The sequence below is a fragment of the Manduca sexta genome, chromosome 25 (assembly GCF_014839805.1).
Source record: "Manduca sexta isolate Smith_Timp_Sample1 chromosome 25, JHU_Msex_v1.0, whole genome shotgun sequence".
Taxonomy (NCBI): Eukaryota; Metazoa; Arthropoda; class Insecta; order Lepidoptera; family Sphingidae; genus Manduca; species Manduca sexta.
This window is the reverse complement of record NC_051139.1, coordinates 10577237-10604193: the sequence shown is the minus strand read 5'-3', so window position 1 is coordinate 10604193 and position 26957 is coordinate 10577237. Positions and strand designations below refer to the sequence as shown.

General features: G+C 34.1%; 1 protein-coding gene and 1 long non-coding RNA gene across 2 annotated transcripts; one reads left to right on the top strand and one right to left on the bottom strand.

Annotated features, from left to right (window-relative positions):
• Positions 1-6: 6 nt before the first annotated feature.
• On the bottom strand, positions 7-3145 carry LOC119190540. Its single transcript, XR_005112981.1, has 3 exons — positions 3051-3145; positions 2596-2708; positions 7-1036 (listed from the first exon to the last, which is right to left on the bottom strand). It is a non-coding gene; the product is annotated as an uncharacterized LOC119190540 (long non-coding RNA).
• LOC115445436 lies at positions 3046-26957 on the top strand. The gene is made up of 11 exons (XM_030171706.2): positions 3046-3415; positions 9000-9244; positions 9516-9670; positions 12225-12424; positions 12497-13022; positions 13099-13257; positions 20873-21069; positions 24049-24212; positions 24794-24997; positions 25362-25529; positions 25768-26957. Exons 2-11 carry the CDS (start codon positions 9148-9150, stop codon positions 26199-26201), a joined length of 2304 nt encoding a protein of 767 aa, XP_030027566.2. The 5' UTR covers positions 3046-3415; positions 9000-9147; the 3' UTR covers positions 26202-26957.

Genomic DNA, 26957 nt, shown 5'->3' with positions numbered 1-26957 from the left:
TTAATTCTTATAGCCTCTTCTTAAAACATAACTAAATAAATACTAAACAACGGTATCGAGATTTACGGATCGTGGAGAAGCTGTACTAAGGTATATTATTAGATACACATTATTTTACATATAATAAAATTGTATCAGATCGATATCTGTACATTGTAGATGTTGAAGAAAAACTAATAGGGGGTCTTTATTCGAACAACGGAAGCCGAAACAACAGTTATATGTACAAGCATCACGCAAAAATTACTGCATGTATTACAAGAGGTCTAACTTAAAATATATGTTCTATTTCATCCCAAGAAAATATAAAGGTGGATTTTAAACCGAGAAAATACGTTACTTTCCGATGTCTTACGGAACTCAAACAACTTTACATATTAAAATTTGTTTGTCATCTCATGTCATAGGCAATTCATAAATTAGAACTGATAAAAATGTCTGTAGATATGATGTGAGTCTTATCAACAGTCTGAAAAAACAAAGTGTGTATAAAGATTTTGTATAAACTAGAACAGTCCTTTGAGTATGACGTTAAAAATTACAATCCATAGCTTTGGCTCAAATTTGGTTAGAAGGCGAACATGTATGGCGAACATCTACGTATTACCATTTGTTTGGGAGCCTCGATCAGAATGTGACTTTTATTTTGTCGGCTTACACATTTAGGTGAGGAATAGGATTTACTCAGAAGTTGTAAAACATGCCCTCAAACTTTTTGATGGTATCATAATAAATAATTACAGACATGCAATAGCACGTCTTCAGTATTTTAGAATGCCTAGGGCTAGACGTTCTTAATTTAAACTAAAAGGTAACATTAGTATGCACACAATCGTTTATTGGTCAAGTGTCACAAACACACGGGGAATATTAAGCGACGCGCCGGACTTTATTATTCGATCTTTTTCTGCTTGGCCTTTTACCATTTTAACGCGGAGTGGGCTTAACACATCTTTATTCATTTTGTTTTGTAAATAAAGCCGCTTCCGCGTCAGAGTCCCTGCTAACGGCATAGATATAGATGGGCTGGGCTTATCTGAGAAAATCGGGTTTGAAAAACACATATATTGATGCTCGTCTTGAGTATCGAACCCACGATTATTCAACCCGAAATCTACGTCCTATACCCATGTACCTAATATTATATAAGTCCGAAATCCACGCGGGCGAAGCTGCGGGCGGAAGCTAGTATTATATACTAGCTTTTGCCCGCGGCTCCGCCCGCGTTATAAAGTTTTTCAGGCTAAAGTTTTCCGTTATAAAGGTAGTAGTTTCCCGGGAGCCTATGTTCTTCCCAGGGTCTCAAACTGTCTCCATACCAAATTTCATCTTAATACACTGGGTAGTTTTTGAGTTTAACACGTTCAGGCAGACAGATGCAGCGGGGGACTTTGTTTTATAATATTATTTTTTAGAACTTTTTAAGAGGAATAATCCCGTCATACATCATTGTTGCATAACTTTAACCGTTTACGCAGCGCACGCAACGGAAGCTCTCAAAACTAATAATTTTTCCCCGTTTTTGCAACATGTTTCATTACTGCACCGCTCCGATTGGTCATAGCGTGATGATATATAGCCTATAGCACTCCAGGAACAAAGGGCTATCCAACACAAAAAGATTTTTTCAGTTCAAACACGGTAGTTCCTGAGATTAGCCATTACTGCTCCGCTCCTATTAGTCATAGCGTGATGATATATAGCCTATAGCACTCCAGGAACAAAGTGCTATCCAACACAAAAATATGTTTTTCAGTTCGATCTGATAGTTCCTGAGATTAGCCATTACTGCTCCGCTCCTATTGGTCATAGCGTGATGATATATAGCCTATAGCACTACACGAATAAAGAGCTATCCAACACAAAGATTTTTTCAGTTCGAACCGGTAGTTCCTGAGATTAGTCATTACTGCTCCGCTCCTATTGGTCATAGCGTGATGATATACAGCCTATAGCACTCCACGAATAAAGGGCTATCCAACGCAAAAAGATTTTTTCAGTTTGGACCGGTAGTTCCTGAGATTAGCCATTACTGCTCCGCTCCTATTGGGTATAGCGTGATGATATATAGCCTATAGCACTCCACGAACAAAGGGCTATCCAACGCAAAAATAATTTTTCAGTTTGGACCGGTAGTTCCTGAGATTAGCCATTACTGCTCCGCTCCTATTGGGTATAGCGTGATGATATATAGCCTATAGCACTCCACGAACAAAGGGCTATCCAACGCAAAAAGAATTTTTCAATTTGGACTGGTAGTTCCTGAGATTAGCGCGTTCAAACAAACAAACAAACAAACAAACTCTTCAGCTTTATATAATGGTATAGATAAGTACGGTGTTATTAGAGGAAAGGGTTAGTGTATAGGAAAAATATCACTGCGGTTTTACACAGTGTACATAAATATTATAGAAATTAGAATTTCGTATTCAATTCATTTTCATTATTCTGTTTTAATGTTTTTATATCCTTGTTGCCGGAATATTAGGAAACCACGGGTAGAAGCCGCGACTTGCAAGTTATTGCGAAGGTTGCGTGTTTTGTTGTGTACCTACATTATTAAATGATAGTTGAAAATGTTAAAATTCTAATTACCTTCTTGATTTAGTGGCAGCGAACTTGTGTTTAACCCGCTGAGGTCTTACGTTCGATTCCCGTTTGTTTTGCTTTCGCCTGGGGCCTCGCGTCGGTTAAGGCAGCCATTGAAACTAGGTACATATTTAAGTTGGAATTAACTTTCTTTTAGGTAGGTGCCTATATTTTGACGAAAAAGCCGCTTGTTTTATGCAATTTGTGCTATGTCCTGACCTAGAGTACGTACTTAAAATAGCAAGAGTTAAGCCCAAAATTCTGGATTTATTTGACGTAAGCAAACTGCCACTATACCAAAGAAGTGAAAATATCCAAGTATAAATAAACTATAAAATAGTGAGAAATAGTTTCTAATTGTATTTATGTAAATATCTGTTTATAATCTTTGAAGCTTTGACGATTGGGCTGTCTGCACCGCGTTCAGTTTACATGAAACCCACACGACCCTGCGCGCTTACCTTTCACTGCATAGAAATTGTAATACCTTGTTTTACAACTGTGAATACTGTCGTTGTATGAACTGAACGTGTATAGAGGGGACGAGCAGTCCTCACAGGGTTGTACCGACTGCCAGTGCCGCGCAAAACTTTCATACTTGTGGCCGCGCCGTGCCTGGACGATCCGACAGTGACGCACGCGCATCTTATTTGCATATTGTTCAAATTGGTCTATCGGTTTATTCATCCAGTTAGGTTTTAAAAAAATACAATTCGATTCGCTGAAAATGTAACAAATCTCTGGGATATTTTACGAGAACTTGCTGATAAAACTTTATTGTGGAGTTTCATAGTTGATGATAAGGTTTTTTTAATTTCGAACTACCGTAAGTATTATTATCTTGATTACTAGATTTAAACGTTTTTACAAGTGTTTGTTGTTTCTTATAAATAAAATATCGCAATATTACCTGCGTTATCACCAATTTTATTTCGTTTTTATTTTGATTCCCTTACATAGATTACTTTGATCGAACTTATTACTTTCATTTATGTACCTATGTACCTCACTATATCCCGATTAGAATAACCGCAAAACAAAAGTGATATAATAATATATGTATATACTATATAGTCATGAAAACTTTAATTATAATTAGAGCAATTTTTTATTTTCCAAACTTTTATTGGACGACTAAATTTATAAAATTGGAATAATATTATTTCGTATCTTAGAATATGTCAAAATGTTGATTTTTAACTAACTAAACAGTTTAAGTCTTAGATTTAATATTTCCGTCAAACCATTAATAAAACAGACCTTCACGTATTAAATATTATAATCCTTGTTTTTATCCTTACATATTCTTTGGGGTAATATTTAAAGTTTCTTTTCGGGTTCCTGGGCCTTCTAGAGAATTTAGATTGTCTCTACTCCGGAATTTGTTATTGGAAATTCCCAAGAGCCGTTTCATAAATATCATTTGTACAAACTAAAAATGTATACGACTGGTGATACGTGTATTATAAAGTATTGCTTTAATAAAATAAATAACAACAATAGCTTATGACAACAGCATTCTAGGATAAACCTGTAGTTTCACATCAAAGTCTACAGTATCATAACATCTGCTTTTTCGGTTCCTTGATAACATCTTTTCCTCGTTACGTGTGCTTTTCAAAAATATGACAATACATAGAGGCAGACAAAAAGTTAGTTGGAAGAAATATCCTTTCTTTTCTTTATAAATCCTGAACAAGAAAGAAATAATTAACCTTAATTAATTCTGAGTTGTTTGTTTTGTTTTTTTCTTTGTTTTCGTTTCAACCTTTAAATGAAATAGATTATAAATACTTATCCAAGACGCTTAATTGTAACGAGATCAGATTGATATAAAAAAACAATGTTACATTTTATCAACAATAATAAGACGCCGTATAAAATAGTAGGTTACCCGAAATGGCCTGTTGAAGATAGATTCATGTGCGTATCTAGCTTTTAACACGGAGGAGATGTATATCAAATTTTTATCTGGTAAAGAAGAGAATTTCATATAGGTAGTCCCAAATCAACACGTTACAGACGTAGTTATATACAAAAGTATATATGTTGAATATTAGGGGCAGCTGCCCTCCCCCTCTCCGTGCGCTCATGAAGGCTCCATGCGTATTTACCGTCAATCGCAGATAAAGTTTTAACCCGTGTATCTTCGTGATGTGGCAAGCGTTTCATTAGAATTAATAGGTAGGTAATTAAAACATCAAATGTTACTACAATTAGTAACAGAAAGATCAAATTAACACGCAATTAATTCGAGTGAGTATTTTCTATTAAGAAAAAAAATCTAATAATTTCTGAAGAAGTGGAAAATACGCTTTGAATTAGTTCTTAGATAGGTATAATGATCTCATTAAGTATGCTTATAATAGTTAATTAGGTCAGTATGTAGATGGGCACTATTTTTTTAAATTCAAACACTTAGAATTCCTATAGACATTTATTGTGTCATCTAGCATTACAATAAACAAGTTCGATGTGTGCTGCATCAAAATAGCTATAAAACACGATGTTGTTAAGACATTAGAATGGTGGGAAAAATTGTTCGCGTATTCATCTATTACCTAATAAGTTGCCTAATCCGAGTCGTCACCTTTGCGCGAATTCTAACAACTGCTTGGCGCTTGAACTTTTTTAATAATAGTTTAAGTAATTAGTTTGCACATATTTGTATGTTTACTGTATGCTTTATTTAGAACCTGAAAAAAAATGCATATTATATTTACATTTACAGTCACCTTTTGGTTTTATTTATTTATTTATATATATAAGTAGTTACCCAACTTTATCTTTAATAATAATAATAATATCAGCCCTGTATTATATACTTGCCCACTGCTGAGCACGGGCCTCCTCTACTACTGAGAGGGATTAGGCCTTAGTCCACCACGCTGGCCTAGTGCGGATTGGTAGACTTCACACACCTTCGAAATTCCTATAGAGAACTTCTCAGATGTGCAGGTTTCCTCACGATGTTTTCCTTCACCGTTAAAGCGAACGATAAATTTTATAAAGAATACAGACATGATTTTAGAAAAGTCAGAGGTGTGTGGCCTTGGGATTTGAACCTGCGGACAACCTTTATCTTTACGGAGAGACAATGAAAAACAAAGCCAAGGATAAATCTGTCCCACATACGCAATGCAATGTATGCATACCTCAATAGGTATGCATCTAAATTGACAATATGCCGCAGAAAATATATTGCAATTATGAAGCGTTTATGGGAACTATTTTTTGAAAGCCTTGTAGACATTGATATATCGTCAACAAGGGTCTATTTATCCGCTTGATATTGACGTTCATCTCGGTCACTGTTGATCTAAAACGATGTAGAGTAAGTCTTAGAGACTGTTAAGCTAACTTTAGACTAGCAAGTTCTCGTAATAATATATTGTGGAAGAACTGCCAGTTGCGTTTACAATACTTCACTATTTACCACAATATTTCAATAAACCTATAAGTACACATGCGACCCGTCGCAATTTCAGCAAGCATGAATATTTGCAGAAAGTCAGTTTGCAGTGACTGTTTACAAGGCAAATAAGTATTAATGGAAGACAACTTCTGCAATTTTTTTTGCAAATCTAAACCCCGCTGGACCTTAGATATACCGAGATACATGCTAGAGTAGGATAGAGCTAAGGATTTTCCATGAGAGTGCGCGTTTCCCACGATTTTTTGGATGGCTATTATAATATTCGCTATGTAGGTACGTTTATTATGTCATAGATACTATTAAAATACCATACACTTATGTCTAACACAAAGTCGTAAAATAGTAAAAATGGTAGTCATTGTATAGACATATCTGTCTATTAGTGGCGAAGTGTCCATACAACCCGATTCCTACCGGGTTCCCTTTTAGGTTTAAGGTTAGTTTTTGTTTTCTGTTAAATTGGCTGCGATATCTCTATTAAGGCAATTTATTTTGCCTCGGGTTACCGTTTAAAAAAAAATCACCCTTCGCCACTGCTGTCTATATTATAAATAGGCTGGATTGGGGCCAACTACCTTATAGAAAATAAATGTGAAGTGATAGCTTGGTGTTGCGTTGGTGAGTGTCCACATACCCCGATCCCTTTTCTAATCCTTGTTCCTTTCCTTTAAGGCCGGCAACATATTTGTGATACTTCTGGTATGATTATGGGTCTTTGATGGAGTGGAGATCACTTATATTTTGATTGCCAATGTATGTACATAAATATTCATTAATGACGCCTAATGACTCGTAAGTTACAACTACAGTTTCGGCTACTGAATAAAATAAATAATAGGGACATACAGAGGCGCCATGAGGTTTGGTGGTTATAATTACAATCGTTCATATACGGCAATCATATTGTAGATGTAGATAGATAGACGCCGCTTGCTTACATTTTCTTACGAACAAGCCATTGTGTACTTCCATTGTTTGCGAAGCGGGCCGCAGTGAGTAACAGTGCCGGTAACATGGCCGCCTCGCACGTACAATGTTCCTAAAATCACATTTTTCATTATTGAAATATTTACAACTATTCTTTTGAGTTTTCTGTGCCGTTTTTATACAATAACAAAAATCGCACAATGGCCAAATTACTTCATTGACTAACATTATATTTACGTAGGTGTATACCGTAGGTACAGGTGTTTCTAAGTTATGACTTTTGTATCCAAATACAAAATACAAAATTATCTTTTATCAAAGTTAATCTTTCAAGCAACCTTATATCAAACATTTGTATTCTCGCCTTTGCCGACGAGCTGGTGGTTTTTTTTTATAAGTGCGGTTTTATTATCCATTGTCAAATTGTATGCACAAGATTCATAGAAGGACGATCTTCACTCACGTGTTAACCGGATGAAAGGTGTATTTTATGAAGCATTTTAGGTAAATAAATATAACTCGATTTTATTGCTTTTTAAAATATGTACATGGCTATGCTTGATTTATAAAAATTTTACTAAAATTTTTAATCAGATTTCAACGGCATGAAAACCAAAACGAATTTTATATAAATCGAAAATATACTTAAATCATAAGAAACGTACTTTTTTATTCTGTTCTCTACGATTGCTTGCCAAGTTTAAAGAGGAGACCAGATGTATGTAAAAAATATTTTATTTTAAATGTAATATTGCCTCAAAAATCCGTGCGTTCGTTCGCTGGCTTTGAAATTTAAAAATTCAAACATGTAAAGTTGTAGGGCAAAGTATCTTTGAACTTATTGTTCTGCGTAATATAGAAGGATGTAGGATAGGTACATATAGTTAAAGATTTCGGGTGGAAATTCTTTTTGAAATTTATTATATTTCAAATAGTTTGCCTAATAAAATATTATAAACATGGTTGTAATATTTAATTTAAAATAATAATCTTATTTTATTTCACCATCTTGTTTGCTAGACTAATTACATTCCAATAATTGAAAGTTTAATCATACAGAACCTGCGACAGTTACTGCTCGGCCACGAGCAGTTAGGTTGCCTACCATTTCTTGATCCTTATCTATCTTTCCTTGATCCTTATCTACCTATCCTTCCTTACCTATTTGTCAGTTATCACAAAGTAAGTTTAGCATAAATGTCAAAATATCACATGTTCTCTTTGCTTTCAAACGATAGAAACCACTTCAAAAACTGCTAAAATACAAAACAATATTTATCTATTATATTAACTTAGAGCAGTAGTTTTTTTAGAAAAACTTGAATATATAAAACACATCACATACATACGGGTTGAATACAGAGACTTCTTTGTTTTCTTTTTTACGTTTACTAATTATTGCGAGACATGATCGTTGAATTGAAGAGAGTGGGCATCTTTTTAGAAGGTGTAGAGAAGGATAACTCTAGGGATCACAATTCGTGCCGTATTGCAACCCTTACTTAATACAAAATGTATTTTGCATGTTGAATAAAAGATTGTTAGAAAAGATAATGCTAGATCATAATTATTTATGTTTACGCGAATGTTAGACATTGAAATAAAACTTTTTTTGGATTTTATTGCGGTTTTTGATATATTATCATTTTGGCCCGACATTTCGAAAGCTTTGCAGTCTTCATGGTCACGGGTGGGATTAGGGTGTTGGTCGTCCTGAAAGTCATAGTTACAATATCTAACTAAATTTTATAATTTTAGTGAATAGAAAAAGTAGGCAGTACTGTTTTAATATGTTCTTTATGCTTTATATTTACGATTTTCCTATATTAAATTCGTTAATGAATAAAAAAATTCGGATGCATGATTGATGCATTTTTGTAAATTATGCATAGCCATGCATATATATAAGTATTTTACTAGGCAATAAAATCGCAATATATTTATTTACTGATAATGCTTTACAAAACATACCTATCATCGTCCAATTAATACATGAGTGAAGGCAGTCCTTCTGTGGATATTCCACTAAGACATATCTTTGTTGCAGGGATACCAAACAGAATTTATCTTCCATGTATCACAAACAAGAGGAATTCAATATACCTAAGGAAGTTTGGGTGATAAAAAACCTTCCTACGTAGTGTAAACTTCTTATTGTATCACTTTTAACTTATTTTGCTAATAAAACCGCCATCATGGATTTCATACGGTCGTTTTTTAAACGAATTACAGACGACTTGAAACAGAAAAAACTTATACCACTAAAGATATTATTCTTCGTTCATGCCTCAAGTAAGTGGAATATCTTCGTTAAATTTTAATTTTGTATTATGTGTGTGTGAATTATCTGTCTTCATAGTAAACTTAATGACTTAACCATGTTTGTTTGACTCGGAAGAGATAAATTAATGGACGGGTAAACATTTACATCAAAATTTGGGTTACGGTGTGTTTGCATTTTAAGATATTAGATAATTGAATAGTTCTTAGAAGTTACAACAATATTATAATAATATGAAGCGCCATATTACTCAGGTTGCCTGTAACAGTTTATTATTTTTAGCATTGTTCGTGTTATACCCGTATTTGACGATACACATGAGAGAATTGGGTATCAATGTGGAGGAAACTGCGATCATGTCTGCTGTGACGCCGGTGATATCCATCGTGATGCCGCCATTAGCTGGCATGCTTGCTGACAAAATTGGTAACTTTAGGGTAAGACTATTATTTACTTGCGTTTAGAATACATAGTATACCTATTTAACTTGAAACTAATTAACTATGATCAATAAGATCACGTATTAGAAGATTATTAAGGAACGTGATGCCTATAAGCGGTGTCCGTCGTAATTTAAAAGGTATTCAATTTGGTGTTCCGGTTCAATACGATCGAGTTAATCCACAACATCCGTAACTCAAATTACGACCAATTCTGGTTACAATAACCTTTACCTTGCATTGTATTGTAGTCCGACATTGTGGACCATTGGACGTGCCTACCTAAATATGTGTAGTGTACAATATGCGAGTGCGTCATCGAATCTTCGTTCCAATCCACAATGCATACGCGGACTATCGCCAAGCGACGAGCCTCGATGCGGAAGCGGCAATGACAACTATAGCTTCTGAAAAAGGCAAATGGTCGCTTCACAAGCATACACAATTGCATTTATGCGTCAATACACTCGTGCGTAATAAGAATGTTTTATATAAATATACAAAAGGTATAGTAAATAAACAATCTGGGCCCTTATCCTGTTTGATAGTGTAAACGCGTAACGCGGCCGTGTCATGTTATCTTTGAGAAATGTGCGTGGAATGGTATTCTGTAAGCCAAATTTCTATAGTACTAAGGGCCCTGTTCGTTGTTTTAACATTTTTACCAGGATACGACAATTCGTATCCTGGTAAATATCTATAGAATACCAATGTATTTTTGTAGATTGTGCCTCGACAATATGGCTGTAAACATATTTGATGCATAGGTACACATATTATAAAGAGTATTATAAGAATATTTAGCTTTTTTTTTGTATTGATTATAAGTTTAGACTGTTGAAGATTTTTTTATACCTACCTATTTATTTAAAATTCAAAAGAATATACAAATAAAAATTAAGCAAATAATAGTCATTTTTGAGGCGATTTGATTTATATTGTAGAATTATTTGCAAATTGATATGCTATGATACTGAAGTTAGTAAAAACTTTTATATATGTTTAACCATGCTGTGTTTATTATGCCAATATTTAAGCGAATCTTCACATTATTTTTCCGTTAAAATTAATTGTTCTTATCCTTATTTTTAAAGGTTCAGTTCTTTTACAACTTCGAGAGTAATAATGAATGTAGGTGTATACATTTTTGTTAACACTAATGCAGTTTACTATTAAATTAGATAACAGCATTTATTATACTTATAACATAAATTATACATTACTTACGTAGCTAAATGTACTACTCGGTGTGTTGTAAAATCATACGATTAGATCTGTTAGATTTTTTCTAGTTTTCGATGACGAGGCAACAACATGGTAGATAATACGTGAAATATTTTAAGTCCGGTGGGAATTTAATCTAGAATCACGCGCCTCGTACAAGATATACTTATGTATTTTCCAGAGCATTTGAATGAAATTGCGATTGGTTTAAAGGATAAGCAATAGTTCAAGTTTCCTTTATATATGCATTGCATATCAAATAGACCAGATGTTAAGAATATTGTACCTTATAATTAGCCTCTAAGGACAGAGGAAGATTTACCTATCGGGACTTGAACGTGCCAAATAGGAATACAACACACGGCACTCTTTAATAACAAAGCACATTGTAGATATCTTTTCCTTATCATTTTTAAACTGTTATATTGTTAGTAAGATATTTTTATTCCAAATTGTAATACACAAATAAATCTCGACCTAAGAACCGCAACCAAAACCACAAGGTTGGTTTAGAGCCAAGTTCTTTGCCACTAGAACATACAATGTAAAATGTGGGTAAAAGTTAATAATGGTATTAAACAATCCAATGACGTATGTAACTAAACACAGTGATAACGACAGGTTTCACAAATGAGTATTGGCTTCGTTATTTTCATAACATCATGGGCGCATAACGCGACGTACTTAAGTAATAATTGTACTACACATAGTACTTGAATACCTTATCAATATTTTGCTATTAAGAACGTGTCTCGTTCCTTTGAATGGCTCTTCTCGCATGACATTCGCTGCGCCGTGCGGTCTACAATTTGTATCTGAAAATGACAATTTGCAGCAGTTTTGCCAATCACTCTTCATAATGCGACATCCTGTTTTAACTTTCCTCACTGTTATTAATTTTCGTCCACGTTTATTATCGAGTCGATGCGTCCGCTAAGCACTACGTTTGCTTCCTTGTTAGTTGTTATTTTGAAACGAATTATGATGGTAAAATAGATTATTAATGTCGGGTTCAGCAAATTAGTTCCTGCAGTGTCTCTACAAAGTAATAGAAATTGTAGGACATTGCAGACTTGAAAGGAATGGGGACAGAATAGCTGTTTTCTGGATCTATGATCCTTGTGCTACAACTTTATATTCACGTCGGTTTTGTGTTACTTCTGTACTACAATAGGGGTGCTCGTTATTTCTTGCTATAGACAAAACCGCTAACGAGATAATGTGTTTATTATACCTATACTTATCACATTTTAATTCAAAAAACACTATTTCTCATGTTATATTCAAATGATATAGTGTCAATAATATATATCCGTCCTTCTTACAGTTATTACTAGCTTTGTCGTCGGTACTCGGCGGCGCTTCTGCATTGCTCTTGCTGGCGGTACCAGTTGGTCGCATCACCGTGACATTCCCACCGGAAGTAGAACTATTAGCAACGTGTGATGAGTCCGCACTGAAACTTCGACACATACAAGATTTCTCATGTGCGCCACTTCATCCATATTCTTATGACATCAATTTAACGTGAGTATCCATTACTTTGATGGCAATTTAATTGAATTGTCCAGTCATTCAAATGAGCATATTTCGTTGCAGCATATCATCGTGTGGTTTCCTATGCGAAATGCCTGAAGGCACATTTTCGAATGAATTGGAGGATGCCTTGCACACGCCTTTTTATGACATTCATCTTCAGTCGCGAGTCGATGGACAACGAGTATTATTTCGTCATACCGTGTCAACACAGGACTCTCGCAGGACGACACCACAAAAAGACCAAAGCACTATACGAATAATGACCAACGACCCACACTTCAATACCAGTATATCAAAAGTTTCCGATCGTGGGATATTTTTCCCATCGCCCAGGTTGTACGAAATGGAATGTTCTCGAGGTTTGAATAATGTGACATGCGTGTTCGGGATAAATAAAATATTCAATGAAGGACAGAACGGGAATAAAGGGAATAATTTACGAGTTCGGGTCTCACATAATGCTCAAACGACACCGGTTGATGTTAGAGAGTATTGGATTAAAGCGTTGTCTACTGGGAATGATACCAAGCTAGACGATGATTATGATGGAGTTGATAACATTACTTGCAAGGATTATTATGATGAGGTGTGTTGGCTTTCACTTATAGAAAATGTATAAATCGTTTGGTTATCAACATATTATTTATTATTTGGTATTTCAGATACTTAGTGAACAAGGTGCTTGGGTGCAGACTGGCTCCCGAGAACTTAGAAGATGCTCAGCAGCTTGCGCTGGACTGTCGCCGCGCAAGAGTTTATGTAAAAATAATGAACAACAATTAGAACTGGACCCTGTATTCACGTTTTGGGCTTACCTCGCTGTAAGTGTTTTTGAGTAATTATTACTTTAAATGTTTTTAACTTTATAGTCAACCTAGTAGTTTCTAGTTATTTATCAACAGTATAAAATAAAAAATAGAGTTAAGAATTTTTTAATTGTTTGAAAATTTATGTCTCATAGTAAATATTTACTGATCGCGAAGATAACAGAATGAGAGGAATTTAGAAACATAATAATATATTAGATGATTTTTTATTACAAACATGGAATATTATGTAACAGCTATTAATCGAATGTATGAAGGATGTATTATTGTGGTGTTATTAAGTGAAATAGACGGACACGTTCAATGATTGAATACAACGTAGCATCTCATGTGACATGGCGGCTACCTACTACCTATACACGTGGTCTACCAACACAAGCGTATGCAGATTGAGCGTGGATCCGTTGATGGGAAGATTATCGCCTAATAGTCTCTAACTGGGTAATGGCGAACTTGATACCGGGCGGCCGCGGCCGGTCCGCATCCTATTGCTCGCGATCTCATTCCATTACCAGTCATCTGTGACTCGGCTGTCAGCTGTTCTACCGCATGCTACTCGTCTCTACCAGTTATTAAACAATTTACAACACAAATACACCAGTAGGTAGGTGTTTTGTTTATTGGAAGCCATTTTTCTAATTGGTATTGGTATTTGTTGACAATTATAAAATTGTCTATAATTTTCGACGTACTGCAGGTTACTAATATACTTGCACAGTGTAACTTTACAATATCATTTTCCACTTACAGTTATATATTTATATGTGTAGTTTTAACTGTGCAGTTAGTCGTTAGTATTTATTAATCACTCAGAAGTATACAGTGCAAACTGGTAGATACTTTATAATTTGACGTATGAAGCATTAGGTGTAATTATCACGTAATATCGTGAAAAGTTCGTCATTTATTTGCTTTAAACGGGTAGATAAGCGCGAAGCATTTACGTATGTTTAATAATTATAATTATTAAGTTAAACAATTAATATGAATTTCTAAGGAAATAGATAAATAACTTGAATTTTATTCTGTTATATTATCAGTGACAACATGTACTTAGCATAAATGATTATAATGTACCTATCATTGTGGGGCAATATTTGATAGGTTAATAATAATTCTGTTTGTATTTGTCAATGAATGATATTGTAAGTAAAAAGTATTCAATCATAATTATTTATGATTGAATACTTTTTATTTACAATGCGACTAAATAAGAAAGCTCGCGCGTGCTATTATTTAACTTGAGAGTTGGGGTTTATATTTTATTTTGAACGGTGTCCATCCGAAAGTTCCTTTTTTTATTTTACTTATATAAAATTAGATTTTCTAAGTAATTTTCTTGTATGTACTATCTACAATGTGTTTAAATTTTAATCTTAAATGTCCTCTAAAAACTCATCTCAATACAAAGGTACCTCGCAATAATTAGAATGTATCTAGGCCTTCAAAACACGTTACACGCGCTCAAATGAGACGGAATCCATACAATAACCTAATCACGATACATGAGCTGTTTGTCATTGGGATATTTTTTGCATATGCGATGTGGATTTAGTTGTGCTTAAAGTTGGTCAACAATAATTTTATATGTAATTTAATTGTTATTATAGTTTAAAATTTGTTCATTCACGATTAGTGGAATATTCAAAAATAGAACTTACATGTGAATTTGAGGCGTTAGTGGTTTATTTTTCTTAATTTAAAATAGGTACTTTGACTTTTAAATTTATATATTGTATTAGAATAACATTTTTATAGATATAGGTTCTACATTTTTTTTCGATTTATTTCCTAAAGATATTGTTTGTATTTTATAAGACAATAGCGCCATAAATAAATAACGTAAAAAGAGTTACAGCAATTAGTTTTTACTTTTTAATTATATAATAATAATTTAGAAATGTAAAATTAAGCAAGCTTGGCGAGGTAAAGCAATAACAAAACGTGGGTATGCCAGAAGCCCACGCTGTTCTGTATATAGTTTCTTACCAGAAAAGCTTGCAGGCAGAACACTAAGCAAACTTACTTAAGTTTAGTTCGCTTAGCTGAAATATTTGTTATTCATATACGCGCAATATCTAAATTAAGTTAAGTGACGTAACACTCTATAAATAATATATTATGTGGTATTTTGTCATGTAGAGATTGGAGATATATGCAGTTTAATGATTCCAATCGGTCGGCCAACTTCACATGAATTGTTTTTGTTATTCTGTTGTGGGGTTTGTAAATGTCAATGACGGATAATTTCATATTTCGTGTTTTAATTTTTTTGTTAGACATTTCAAAAAATATTGTTCCTGAATTACTTATTTATTATGATTTAGGTAAATCATATTATGAATTTATTCGACTAATTATGCTTGTGGTCTAAATACTGTATAGTTAATTATCTTTATTAACATATAACTACGAAGGCAGTCCGTATACGAACAGAAAAACCTCATTGTATAGGTGCGACACCCACTAATATGGCTGCTAGGTAACAAGGTAATGGGTACAAGAGCCAGTTTCTTCCCTTATTTGAGACATTAAACGACGTTAGTGTTATACTTTTTAGAGACTGGTTTTTCCACGCGTCTCCGCTTGCGTAAAAGTTGTGGCTTCATGGAAAACATAATTTAACAACTCGCAAGATATTTTCCCAATTTCCATTAAATAATAATATAATAATAATAATATCAGCCCTGTATTATATACCTGCCCACTGCTGAGCACGGGCCTCCTCGACTATTGAGAGGGATTAGGCCACGCTGGCCTAGTGCGGATTGGTAGACTTCACACACCTTCGAAATTCCTATAGAGAACTTCTAAGGTGAGCAGGTTTCCTCACGATGTTTTCCTTCACCGTTAAAGCGAACGATAAATTCACAAAGAATACACACATGATTTTTTAGAAAAGTCAGAGGTGTGTGCCCTTGGGATTTAACCTGCGGACATTCGTCTCGGCAGTCCGTTCCACACCCAACTAGGCTATCGCCGCTTTTATTTCCATTAAATATCGAAATATAACTATCGCTTTTTTATTTCCCTCTGTAATGATAAAAGTAATTGACTCTACAAGAATCGTAATGTAGGAACATGTAACTTTGAAAGTTTATTATCAATTAAATGTTTGTTTATTACTAGGTACTAAAAAAAAGAAAAAATAACTACATAAATTTAAGCATCACGGGGCATAACCCAAAGTGTAGGTATAGAGGTTGATGTTTTGTGGCTTACGAATTACAATATAGCTATTACGTAGAATCAACGAAAAAAGCAAAGAGGTATTCTTATAATTTTTTTGTGAATATCTTTATAATTCTTAACAAAAAAATGGATTATTTCTATGTTATTTTCCGTATACATACTTTATACAGATTTTTATTAGGCTCGTGTGAATGTGCGTATGTTTCGTAATACTGTAGACGAGACGTGATACGGCCTTGTCCCCGATGCTTGCGAGCTTAGCTAGTGGCTGCCACGCTCAGTCGCATACAAACGTATTACAATATACGTGAACTTTGACATCCATATAAGCACGGTAAAAACGTGGTATAACGTAGAGCTAATTAAATGTTGAAATAGATGTTTATTTACAAGATACATAAATAAATATAAAAACGATGTTCCGTTTAAAACTAGATTAACAATCTGAACTGTCACAGAATAATCTTATAAATATAATCACTGATAGAAGATCATATATACCTATATGTTTTGTCGTTGTTCCGCACCAGCTTGTAAAGTCGCGCATACGTATTAAATTTAAATGTTTTAACATAATATGTTCTTACTACTTGGAGTTTTTAAAAACATAATTTCCCAGTCGGTCTGAGATCGCTTGAATTTTTTTGTCGCCCGATAGTAGTAATATTGCGGTAACTCCTAAAGTATTAATTTAAATTGTATGATGTAAAAGGCAATTATAATGTGCCTTAAATGTTTAAGATACCTAAAATATTTAATTTGATAAGGATTCACATCGCATAGATCTAAATATCTTCACCACAAAATATCTGAGCATTTAAAATATCATCATATTTCAACCGATTTGCACAAAACATGCATGTATTATACAAACCTTTCTCTTGAATCACTTAGTCCATCGGTGAAAACCATATATAAATCTTTTCCGTAGTTTTTGAGTTTCTCGCGTTCGAACATACGGACAGACGCGGCGAGGGTCTTTGTTTTATATTATGTAAGCATAGTGATAAGGTCATAATTTAATATTTAGGCGCACCGGTCATTTATCGAAAAAATTGACGGAAAGCTTTAATAACCTGTCTCTACATCTTATATTGAGTACCATCGATATTTAAGTGCCCTCTATTTTATATGTCGGCTTATCAAAAAATCATAATCTACGCCTAAAATATAGAATAACCGGATAACACTTTTACATGACATCCCATTGGAGGAAGTCGACAAGTTTTTCCACTTAGAGTCAACTGTGTCGTACAACCTTTCACTTGAGCAGAGATCGAATGAGCGATAAAGCAGTAACTATGTTTGCCAAACATCATAAAAGAATAGGAGACAACCCCCTTCCCTTACCGCTAGAACTAAAATGATTACAGATAATCAATGTCATTGTGTGGACTTAGTACCTAAAAATATATATTTATCATTATTTTTCATGGGCCTTGTCAGAAGGCTGAAAGTCACCCAGAGGGCAATGGAGAGGGCTATGCTCGGAATTTCATTGCGGGATCGAATCAGAAACGAGGTGATCCGCAGGAGAACCAAAGTAACCGACATAGCCCTTAGAGTTGCGAAACTCAAGTGGCAGTGGGCAGGGCACATAGCTGGTAGAACTGATAGCCGTTGGGGCGGAAAAGTTCTGGAGTGGCGACCACAAACCTGGAGACGCAGCGTAGGCAGGGCCCCCACGAGATGGACCGACGATCGACGACGACCGATCTGGTGAGGGTCGCCGGAGTCCGATGGATGTGGGCGGCCCAGAACCGGTCCCTGTGGCGCACAATGGGGGAGGCCTATGTCCAGCAGTGGACGATTCCCGGCTGAGATGATTATGATCGTGATCATTTTTAATATACGCTGGCCGCTGAAGGAGCACGGTTACCACAAAGTTAGCTTTAATACTTTCCATTAGGCCCAACTATCTCGAAGGTTATAACTTGTATAATTAAAAAAAAAAAAATATGTTGAATATTTTAATGATTTTAGTAGATAGAACGGTTATATTGAAATTATAAACAATGTCATAATTTAGATGCTACGTTTTTAAATGTACTACCTTTATTGTGTTCCAAGATAAACAAACTGCTTTTAAATATGAATTTAAAATATTCTGTGTCGATAGCTACTAATAAAAATGAATGTTGCATAAAAAATATTATCTCCAAATTGGTGTGTTTGAGGCGCAAACAACTGGTATAGTGTAATTATTTTCTAAAGATATACACCGTGTTTTTGCACTCTTCTAGAAACTGGATCTCCAGCACACTTTAGCGTATGAAATTAGGAGGCCGATCTGTTTGTCCATAGATCAAATAGTTAATAATGTCATCTTACTTCTATAACGAATTAGCACATTGCTATAATTTTAGTAATTTAGCATGTTTGTTTGACGTCACATTTAAAAAGCTAACTCTATATTTAGAATTACAACTTTATACTTATGTGATAGAAATTAAAATGAATCTTTATTTATCATACACTCTGGTAAATGCTGCATATTTTTGTGGGATAAGAAATTTACAAATTTTTCCTATCTTTACTTTTAAATATGTTAGCAAAATAGAAATTAAAATGATTTTAATGTGAGTTGAACACTTCTTTTAATGTTACCTGTCCGCAATATGTTTTTATTGTGTAGAAAAAGCGTTGGGCGTAAAAAACTGCATCAGCAATATGATATTTTATTATCCTTCATAATTATATAATTCAAAATATAACTATTATAAGTCGCTTATTATACGTAACTGCTTATTAAATTCATTTATTCAATTGCCCAACGCTCCATAGAACTTTAATAATAAATATCGAGATTTACCAATATACAGCGCTGTGACGAGTTAGACAATATAATTTGGCATTTTGCGAAGTATTTTTGTATTAATTTATTTCATTTAAAATATTGTTACATTGATACTCGTTGGGTTACAATTAGGTATAAAATAGGATAGCCGAAAATAGTCCGCTTAATGTTAATACTATGTTTCGTATGTAAGAAGGTACCAATTTTTTTCTTATATCTTGTTATTTATGCATTTACGACATGCAATCAAAAGTGTATTAAAGTAGTATAATAAAGTTACGACTTAGGTACGAGTATGTAGGTATCGCTGCCTGGATCGATATTTGTATTATTATTTCGCACTTTTGATTACAATGATTTTAATCTTAATGAGGCGGCTGTGACTGCCGTCGGGGTATACAATTAATCTAAAGGGGTCAACTAGGCGAAGGATATAATTCCATAAATAGGGTATATACGATTTTTCATGTAACTGCGGACTATGTACTTATATATGTTATTTATTAGTCATATTATATCTTCGTATGGATTTATATGAATGTAACTCTGTACAGAGTATATACCTTGTAATTCTTATGTACAACTTCCCATTATTGTTCAAGCAAAATTGATTTTATTTAACACTAAAAATTTACGATGTACTGATTCTAGTTTTAAGGATTCCGCTTTTATCAATGCAGCGAGTTACGTAACATTATACAATTCATCTACGTAAGGACTTAAAAATGTGAGGCTTAGTATGGTGCGAAACAGAAAAGTACCTTTCTCGTTTGTATCCAAATCTCGTAAAGCGGATTTAAAATATGTTTAAATTGATCTCATAACATACCTACTTGTACATATGAACCTTATTTCCGAAAGTACGTTGTGTACTTCACGTAAGTCGCAACTAATATTCTACTATACGTTTGAGAAACAATTCTGTGAATTTTGCTGGTTATGTTATATGGGTGAAGTAGATTAATGGTGGCGGCTTTGAGACAGGAGGGGTACAATCGCGCAAACGTGTGTGAAAAAACTACTACGTAGAACCTATAAATTTAGGACACAAATTAAACAATAAGGACATTTGAATGTCGTGAGCGACGGACCACATTTGAATGTACATATATGCACTGTGAATAGATAAATCTGTCATAGCTACATGATAAGCACGAGAAAAACATGTTATGCTATTTTTCGACATGTCTGTTTTAAAAAATGTGACATTATTGAGAATTACACCCAAGGAGCCTGTCATAAATCATGTACGAGGACATAGAGCTAGGGAGACTCCTGCTTATCAATTAATAACTAATAACGCTGGTTTGATTAAGTTCTTCGAGATGAGAATTAAATATATATATATATATTTTTTATTTTCAATTATAAGAGAGATTTTTTTTAGATTAATCATGATCAAGATTTTTATAGATAGGTAATTATAAGCTATTTATCAATTGTAATCACGTTACCTACCGCAGGTACCTTACATTCTAACTGTAGATAATGACTTTGCATAAATTTGTCTGTCCTTACGGGGTAGTGGAAGAGTGAAGAGAAAATATATTTCTACAAAGTTAATTAAGTAGGTTTAAAGCTAATCCTAACGCAAATTCATTTTCTCAACTTGTTTTCCAGGTACGTGTGTTCATCGGCATCATTGGTGGCACAGCATTCGCCATGTTCGAAGGAGCAGTTATCGCTATAGTCAGAGAACAAAAAGCCGATTACGGTATGCAAAGAGTTTACGGCAGTATCGGAGGAATGATTTCTTCTCCTTTATCTGGTCTATTAATCGATTATGCCAGTAAAGGAAAAGGATATACAGATTTTAGGTAAGCTAATCACTTCAGCTATACATTTGAATCACCATTATTGTTATATGTTTTGCATTCTTTATTCAACATGATGTAGGTTGTCGACAAAAAGACGTAGTAAAAGGTAAGACTGACACTACTTAGAATTACTGGCATTGCGAGAAAAAGAAACATTTGGATATGTAGGCATACAAAATATTTTTTATATCTTTAGCAATCGAATTAAAATGAACGAAATTCCTTGAACGAAATATTTGTTCATAAAATCTAAATGTATTTTAGGCAAAACCCTTATTTGAATGACCGTAATATGTTTTTCTTGGCTTATAATTTGCTAGTTATTTGTATGGTTACACTATGTATATTATGAAGAATATCAAGTTTATTTATACTATAAACTATTACGTAAGTGAATAAAGCAACAGCAGGCATTTATGCTTTTTTTAAATATTTATTGTACGCACTCAATATTTATAACAAGACTAGTAAATACAAAATATATAATAAAATTTATATTTATGTATGCAGTGCGTACTATAGCCACATAATTTTAGTAGTTAGACTAATTGACCTCTTTTTTGAGCCGTTGTACCTACAGACATCTAAGTCGTGAGTTTTGTGGTTTCACTTTGACATTTACCTGCTACGTAACTTCCTCATGGTTTTATTGGTCAAGTTTTGTTATTCAAAATGTATTACCGCACACAGATTTGTTGGCGCAACTTTTTCTAAAGACGTTTGCTTCTCAAATTATTACGTTTATCGTGCGTTTTATACAACCGAATGAGAATACTAACAAGCCGTTAGCTTGGTATTAAGGGCCACGTCTGCCCATGAATAGTAGCAACACTCGCTAGAAATTTACAAAGCACTTCATGGTCTGGTCTATCCTAAAACATGTTATGTATCATTATATTCAGTAATCATGTTGGCGACAATGTTCTTTAAAGTGGAATTCAATAGGGCTAATTACTGCTGAGCGACAGGAATATACATTGTGGTGCTGTTTATTTAGACCAAGCCCTTGCGTAGTAGACCTTCCTAATAGATATAGTATTATATTAGTTGGTTGAATTTCGACGCAAATAATCTCAAACCAGGAAATAAATTTACATGTCTATCTATACATCTCTATATAAAGTATGTTGTCGAATAATGTATGCTTATGTGAGCATATCTATGTTAATTAGCTATTTATTGATGGTAGAGATATGCACTGCAGCCTATAACTTAATTATGTAAATGATGCTTTGACTAGTTTAATACGTGCATCTTTCTATTTCTATCGGGATTGTGGAGAGGGATAATATAATAGTTCGATTCAACATAAAAAATTGAAATGAAAGATAAAACTGAATATGGCCGAATATCAATTGTAATATGATAATATTGTGAAGTTGTTGTATTATTAAATATCATTTGTTATGTTTACATTCGTTATTGCATTACTGTGCAGCTAAGTGCTAAAATGTTTGCTGATGGGTGTATTTTTCTTACCGGAAATATACACGGTTCTCATACGACTGCCGATCCGATCCATTACGCAAGGTGTAAAGGAAGCTACTGAACAGGTGTAAAAGTTATTTAAATAATATATGTTTACTACGTTTTCTACTTTCTGGTATACGCCGTTACCCTTTTAAACAATTTAGCAGTGAACCTGCATATTTTATTGTAATGTTTGTTCATCGATAAGTACGTATGTGAATAACAGCGGACACAAACATCGGTTTGCGGTTATTATTGTAATTGTAGAGTTTATTACCGTAAGAGTTTGATTACATAATAAGTCTCCATGGACACGCGTGCCGTTTGCTCTTATGTTTGCTTTTACAAGAATATCAAACGCATGGCTTGTTCGATCGATTGCGATGGTTGATATTGTGTTACGCAATGCCGGTTTATGAAACAATACGTATTCCTGTTTGTCAATTTAGAAAAAAATAATAATAAACTATTTTAGTCTATACGCATGCTGTAACAGTATGCGTTTAGTTGCAATCATGTACAAAAGTTGTCTTTACGACATTGGGAAACGTTTCGACTACTAATTTGTAACCTTGGTTTAAAAATAATATTATATTTTGTTACTAAATAATGGTTTGTTATTACGCGAATGTTAGACATTAAAATAAAACCATTTTGCGAATTTTATGACGGTTTTTATATTATAATTTTCGAACGAACAATTAAAATAAAATAAAAGGATAATGTAGGTAAACGTTGTAACTTTAAATTTCGGATGACCGATACCTCAGCCCGCCACGTGACTATGAAGGCTGCAGTTTTCGAAACGTCGGGAGAAAATTGTAATATAAAATCCGCAAAATAGTCTTATTTGAATAATATTTTGTGATCGAGATGCGATATATTTCTTTATCAAAAATATATTATAACTTTAACTTAATGCATGTTTAACTGTTTCTTATTTATCGCTTTCTGCCTAATGTTCAGTAATTTCAGAGAAACAAAACACTGATTAAGTTCATAACCTATTTAGAATGGTTATTGATAGGGCCGCTTTTAATCGTAATATATGAATCGTATTAACCTTAAACGTGTGTCAAGGCGTGCGCAACTCACATGTTATAAAAGGGTCTAATAAATTCTATCGCAATCAACATTTTTCCTTAAATGATATGCACATATATCATACTATACAATGCCATTTAGATAATATAAAAAAATACCATAATTTCTATCGAAATATGAAAAAAAATATAGAGATGTTTGAAACGTTTAATTCATCTAATGGTGGATCTTCAATATTAATGAGCTGTCACCATCCATTACACCCATAAGTTATAGTATCTACCCAAAGGATTAAAAGCGCTTTGCAGACCCATAGGTTAGGATAGGAATCTCTTCTTCGTAATAATATACAACAGCAAATCTGTTTCTTTACACTGATTTTCTATAAGACAGTCGTACAACTTAAATCAAACAAACCATTATGTGAAACTGTGGTATCTTTTATGGTCATCTTTTCTTTTACAGACCAGCATTTTACCTGTACGCCGTATTGAAAGTTGCCTCTGGAGCGTTGATGTTAAGTATTGACCTCGAGTTCAAGCAGCCTGCACAGAATCTTCTAGAAGATGTCATCACTGTCTTCAAGAACATCGAGATTGTAGCCCTGTTTATTGCTTGCTTCATTATGGGTAATATTTCATGTCATAAACATTGATGTTAATTATAATTAAGATGATTGGCACTTATAGCTATTTCATTAGTGCGAAACCTTTATAAAAATCTGTTTAGATAAGGAAAATCAATCTAGTCTTGGTCTTAATTAATGACTTCATATGTGTGCTGTTAATTGAAGCAAATTTTAGTTTTTAAATGCGGTATTTTTCGTGTCTCGCGCGTGTGATTCTTAAAAGTACATATTTAAAACAGTTACACGGTTTGAAAATGTGTAACGTTGAGACGAATAATAGTAAGTAGTCGTTCGAGTCTTCGTATAAATGTTTAAAAAAATACGATACTTCCATAGTCGAGAAAAAATGTTATCGTGTACACTATCGCAGTGGGCGAGAAAGTTGCTCGAGCGATTCCTGTACGATGAAATAGCATTAGTTTTAAAGGTCTCGCCTGCGCCTGAACAGTATGATGCAATAATCCCCTGACTTTTATCGCTAGTGACAATAGCTCCGTCTAAATGAAACTTTAACGTTACCATAGGGTTAATACTGATCACTGGTGTACTGACATCAACAAGGCCAATCAACTTTTCTCACAGGCACAGCATGGGGCTACATCGAGAGCTTCCTGTTTTGGCTGCTGCAGGACCTTGGCGCGTCTCGTTCCTTGATGGGCATCACGATTACCGTGGGCGGAGTCGCTGGCCTCCCGCTACTTGTTTTATCAGGCCCCATCATTAGGAAACTAGGACACGCCAACGTACTCTTTATAGGATTTATATTCTACGCGATTAGGTTACTTGGTAAGTTTTTTTTTATTGTTTTTATTACTCTAAATAATTTGAGTTCTACTGATAAAGAAGAAGAAGCAATTAATTCAAATATGTCTCTAAAGATATGTCCTAAAATTAAATAAAACATAAGATCGATTTATCTACATAAAAATTAACACGATGATTAACAAAAATATTTGTGTGTATACTCCACATTAAAATTTATTGCGTACTAGTGGGGGCAAGGAGTAGCCGCGAGTTCATTTATGGTGACATGTCCATATCTGGTTTGATCTCTGGTTGTTGCTATAAAAAGACCGAATTATTATGTCTGTGTGTCTCGGTTGTATTTTATTTAATCTTTCACCATTAATAATAACTAATTATATGACAGGTTACTCATTGATCTACAACCCTTGGCTGTGCCTGATATTCGAAGCGCTTGAGTCGGTGACGTCATCACTGTCTTTCACCGCCGCAGTGACGTATGCAGCGCGACTCTCCTCGACCACCACTGACACCTCAGTCCAGGGGCTGCTGGGCGGTCTTTATTATGGAGTTGGTAAGATCAAGGTTTAATATTTGAATTAATGAGAAACAGTTCATAATTTTTACCATTTTCTATATCATCAAAATAAAGATTTCGATTTTTTATTTGAATGTCTTATTTAGGCATTAAATTCTATATGACCATATTTCTTTATAAAATATAGTAGGTTCAATATAGTAGTAACACTTCGCGTTATATAAAAAAAGATCTTTAATTTGCTCTACGACTAAATGCAAATTTTTATTCACAGGCAAAGGCTCCGGAAGTTTAATAGGCGGATATCTAATGAAATTCTTCGGCACACGACCTACATACCAAATGTTCGCCGGCGCCACATTCATCACTGGCTGCATTTACTATCTATTCAACAAGTTTTACATACGAAAAAGGTCTACAGGCGATGACAGCTCCATCTGTAAGATAAAACAAGCGCCTGCCGATGTGGAGAGCCGTGACACCGATAAGGAAAACGATAAAAAGACCTCCACAGATGTCTCTAGCAAGGGCGAAGCGGTGAAACAAGAATGTTTAGCGCTAGACAAAATACCGGATTCAAACCAACGTACGAAGTTGGTGTTAGACAACATAGATGGCAGCAGTGACTCTGGTGTTGACAACCCGGCGTACACCGAAACTGACTCCGCAAACGGAACGCGAAAAATTGAGAGCAAAGTTAACGGGTAATTTGTGTGTGATATGAATCTTTATTAGTTTGTAAGCTGACAAATTAGTATTACGAGTTTTGTATCCTAAATAATGTAATATAAAAGTATTATCGCAGTGTTATGACGAGCTAAAGTGTCTTTCGTTATAACTCTGATCTATTTTTGATAGGACTATGTCGTTCTGTAAGCACAGTTAACATAAAATTATTTGTAGAAATATATTTTTCTAAGCGGTATTTTTTTATGTTTTACGTATAAATGACTAAAAAGATAAGGGTGTGACGAGGTTTGAATGGCAACAATAATAAATCTTACAAGTACTATAAGTACTTGATAAAAATGTGACTGTGATCCTATAGAGTTAAGGCTTACTGTGAGTTCGGTATACAATCAAATGTAAACAGCGATTACTTTGTCGAGTATTTACTTTAGCATGCATGGTGGAGCGTGTTGGTATTTTAATTTACAACAGCAACTGAGCACACAGTATTATAAAAATGAAATTAGGTATCCCAACCTGTACATTATACACTGCTAGATTTTGTTAGATCAATAGAAATGGTTTTCTGTGAAAGTATCAGTCCAAAAACTAAGCTTAGTTAGTTCAGCTTAGCTCGCGAAGCTAAGATATTTCTTTATACTAGTATGCAGACTACAAATTATGTAGTCTAATTTATGCACTACTCGTAATTTTCTCGGCTATGCGAGCTAAGTAAGCTAACAAAATTAAACTTGGTGGCAGTCCTCAACCTGCATAATTATATTTTGTTCGAAT